We start from the raw sequence: 4,013 nt of genomic DNA on the forward strand, positions 1-4,013 counted from the left end.
CTAGTTCAACCAAAATTTAGCTAGATACTGGAGACTAAAAGATAGGCACACGGTATGAAAGGTAGAGAGATACGTACATAGATAAATAAATATTATATTTTGTGCTTACACACAAACACACCCGCACACACACACACACATACTCATACGCACACACAAACAAACACACAAACACCCACACATCACACACACACACACACACACACACACACACACACACACTCACACACATACTCATACACGGACACATACTAACACACGAGTACATAATATATTGCTATACTGAAACACATACCCCACACTTGAATACAATTATGAATCTAAACAACATTACAGATATTTTCCATGTCATTTCATGTGTTTTGTTCGTCAGTTAAAAAACGTGTCAGGTCATCTTTTTTCTTTTCAGTCTGGCAACGGAGTAACCCACACGAACAACTCTGTGAAGTCCTCGGTGGAGTTCAACTGGGAAGCTCCGGACACCTCTGTGGGACCCATCGTGTTCCAGTAAGTAGATCTTTGATATTGTGCTGTTCCTCATGGTAGCTTGGATAGTTTTCCCACGATTCGTTTGCTTGTTTGTTACTTTGTTTGATTAGATTCAAAGAGATGTACATACATAGGATTAATGGCAAGAGAGCGAGAGAGAGAGAGAGAGAGAGAGAGAGAGAGAGAGAGAGAGAGGGTGTGGGAGTGGACGATGTTTTGGCTTTTGAAGATGGTCAGCGCTCTTTCAGGAAAAAGATTGTAGATCGATGGAAAGGCTGATCATCTGGTACATTATTGGGAAACTTTCCTGAAAGGAAAATGCTTTTTATAAGCTACCAATAAACTGCTGGGGATGCTGAATTTGGAATTAATTAAGAGAACCACGGTCATTTAGTGCAGGGAAAAAAGCAAAAATGAGAGGCAGAAGTAGGAGAAGGAAAGAAAAGGAGTAAGACCTAGCAGCTGTGCTTTCCAAAAGCCAACATGCTGGGCTTATAGAGATCTCGAATACGTCATTGCATCTTTTATCTTTTCCCTCACTCTATGGTGTAATAAATATTTCTATTTCCATCAGCTACACTGTCGTTCGAGGAGGAGCCCCGAACACGACCGTGAACCCCGCTGATTACTTCATGAACGTCGTATCCGCTCCACTTAACCCTGCTACCACCCTGTTGAGATTCACCTCGGTAAGACAGACTGCACACGCATTCGATTTCGCCGAATATGTATATTGGGGGTATTGGGGACGGCTCCTCCGGATACATGTCTTTTAAATTATGTCTTGGACTTGACCCTAGGGAATAAAATGAAGTTGGATTTTTCCTTGTTCCATCATCATCATCATCATCATCATCATCATCATCATCATCATCATCATCATCATCATCATCATCATCATCATCATCATCATCATCATCATCATCATCATTGTCTGAAAGTTCAGTGCACAATATATGCACACACACACACACACACACACACACACACACACACACACACACACACACACACACACACACACACACACACACGCACGCACGCACACACACACACACACATATTTTTTTCAAAGAGGGAGGTGGGGGGGGGGGATGCTGACATGACATTTACCAAACTGTTCTGATTTTGGTTTGTTTGTTTTTTGTTCTTACTTTTTAGGGCTTCGTGATCATTAAAGTAAACCATGAGCTGGTATTGCTCTCGGACTCTCCGAACACTGTAAATCCTATTTTCACTTTCTCTTTCCGAGAATTAAAAAAAAGTGTTAGGGTAACATCGTTATTGATAATATAGCCATTGCGAAAGGTGACAATAGATAACGGTGTTAATTATCACGAAACTAAACAAGTACACCTTAGACTGCACTATTTCAATGTTTTATTCATGAACACTGATAATAAAACGTATTTCTACGAGCCAGTATGCATTTTACATTTAATGAAAAATTAGTACCTACTGAAGCACTCAAGTAATATAACCTAGCCTATAAGATCTTTACTCCTCTTTGTGTTTCAGGAAATGGAAGCACAGGACAGGGGCAATGGCGTTCGTGTCATGGAAGTCTCCGAGCAACTGTCATTGAGAGAGATCCTTCTCCGCAAACATTTCAACTAAAATCTTAAACTCACCTTTCTTGCCGCTACAATATTTAATCTTTTTTTTTTTTTTAAATCAGCGTGGCATTTCAGTTGTTTTTATACACGTTTTAAAGATCCTTGCAGCGTAGCTGAACTATGGGTCCTTTTTCTGCAGAGTTCCAAACGATGTACCGGATGAGCAGCCTTTCAAATGTTCCATATTTTTTTCTTGAAAGAGCGCTGGTTGTCTTTAAATAAATCTTGTTCAGCACCCTTTTTCCCAATATATCAGGGATGTTTTTTATATAGAGCAATATTTTCGAAACCTGAGTAACAAACAGGTTTTACTCTTTCACTCTAAACGGTTAATGCTCAATAAATTACACAGACTGATCTATATTGCCTTCTTGTGGTATTCTTTTTTGTGTTTTTGTTGTTTTTGTTCCGTTGTTGTTTTTTTCTTGGTAATTCTTTATTTATGATTTTAAATGTGTGATGCCGTTGGTTAAAGATATATCAAACACCACACTGATATTCGAGGTGAGAATTGTAGATAGCATTGGATTTTCGTGTCCATCCAAAATATTGTGTACAAGCTCTCAGACAATGCTCTCCACGGAAATGAGGTTGTTTTTTGAGGATGGGATTGGGGAGGGGAGGGGGAGGGTTGTCCTCGAAAAGACACTCTTGTTTATGAATTCCTCCGTAAAAATACGACAAAACACGAAAAAAAGATAAGTATGGCTGATTACACAAATAGTGGAATAACAAACAGAAAAAGGTAAAATAAGAATCAACTATAACCAACAGAAATACGATTAATGGTTCCTTACGAGGCTGTTGAGAATAATGTTTATAGAGGAATTAAAAAAATAATATAATGTTGCCGTGAGAGAAGACAGCTTGGCGCGTTCACCAAGATCCTCCAATCGACATAAAGACATAGAACATTTTTCTATTACTGGGAAAATAGAAAGCAAAAAAGGCTGATTTAGACAAAAAGAACAAATTAAATTACTCATAAAATGTGAACAGATAGCTGATGGTAAAATCTCACTCAGGATAACAATAGTTGAGTCTTTTTGTTTAGAACATTCAAGCAGAGAAATGAGTTCCATCAGATCCCTTACTTTTAAGGAGAAGTATAATGTTTGGGAGTCAATCTTTTTTTTAGAACACCGAAACGTAGACCAACACATGTAAGTGCAAGTCTGATTTAATATGTGTGTAATAAAATCAAATATCAGTAACTCCACAATTGAAATATACTACATTACTAGTATACTGTAAACATTTATTTTAAATATTTCGTTACTGAAGCTGCCAGCTTAGAGTATAAGAAAGAATCGTTTTATTCAAAGCCTTTAAGGAAGGTACGGTTCTCTTTCCTTTTTTAAATTGCAATTTAGGAGTAATCGGTACATCAACAAATTTGGACAGAAGGCTGGACGCGTAACGTTACATTTACGATAAGATAAGATAAGATAAGATCTCCACAAACATAAAGTTGCTGCAAAGTGGTAAATACATAATTTTATACCCACACCCACTTGTAAACACACACACGCACACACACAAACTCTCTCACACACACACACACACACACACACAAACACACACACACACAAACATACACACACATTCACACACGCACGCACGCATACATAACACTTATACACACATACACACAAACACACTGTTACACACACATACGCACACACACACACACACACACACACACACACACACACACACACACTCACAGACAGACACACACACAAACAAACACTGTCAAACACACACACACACACACACACACACACACACACACACACACACACACACACACATTCCCACAAACGCGCGTTCCCTCGCCTCATGCTAAATTATCAAGGGAGAGCATTTGTATTCATAAACATCCATGCTTCTTGCTTTGATTATGTA

At 38.5% G+C, this 4,013-nt stretch overlaps 1 protein-coding gene across 1 annotated transcript; it reads left to right on the forward strand.

Moving 5' to 3' along the window:
• The first annotated feature begins 340 nt into the window (after positions 1-340).
• Positions 341-2,466, forward strand: LOC106014203. Its single transcript, XM_013091383.1, has 3 exons — positions 341-507; positions 1,064-1,178; positions 2,008-2,466. Exons 1-3 carry the CDS (start codon positions 356-358, stop codon positions 2,104-2,106), a joined length of 366 nt encoding a protein of 121 aa, XP_012946837.1. The 5' UTR covers positions 341-355; the 3' UTR covers positions 2,107-2,466.
• Positions 2,467-4,013: the final 1,547 nt, after the last annotated feature.

The sequence above is a fragment of the Aplysia californica genome, unplaced genomic scaffold, assembly GCF_000002075.1.
Source record: "Aplysia californica isolate F4 #8 unplaced genomic scaffold, AplCal3.0 scaffold00035, whole genome shotgun sequence".
NCBI classification, from domain to species: Eukaryota; Metazoa; Mollusca; class Gastropoda; order Aplysiida; family Aplysiidae; genus Aplysia; species Aplysia californica.

Excerpts from the sequence above, each read along its gene's own strand:
- LOC106014203 (XM_013091383.1), top strand. The coding sequence starts at position 356 with ATGTGTTTTGTTCGTCAGTTAAAAAACGTGTCAGGTCATCTTTTTTCT. Across the intron at positions 508-1,063 it reads GTGGGACCCATCGTGTTCCA|CTACACTGTCGTTCGAGGAG; the intron begins GTAAGTAGATCT and ends TATTTCCATCAG. Across the intron at positions 1,179-2,007 it reads CCCTGTTGAGATTCACCTCG|GAAATGGAAGCACAGGACAG; the intron begins GTAAGACAGACT and ends TTTGTGTTTCAG.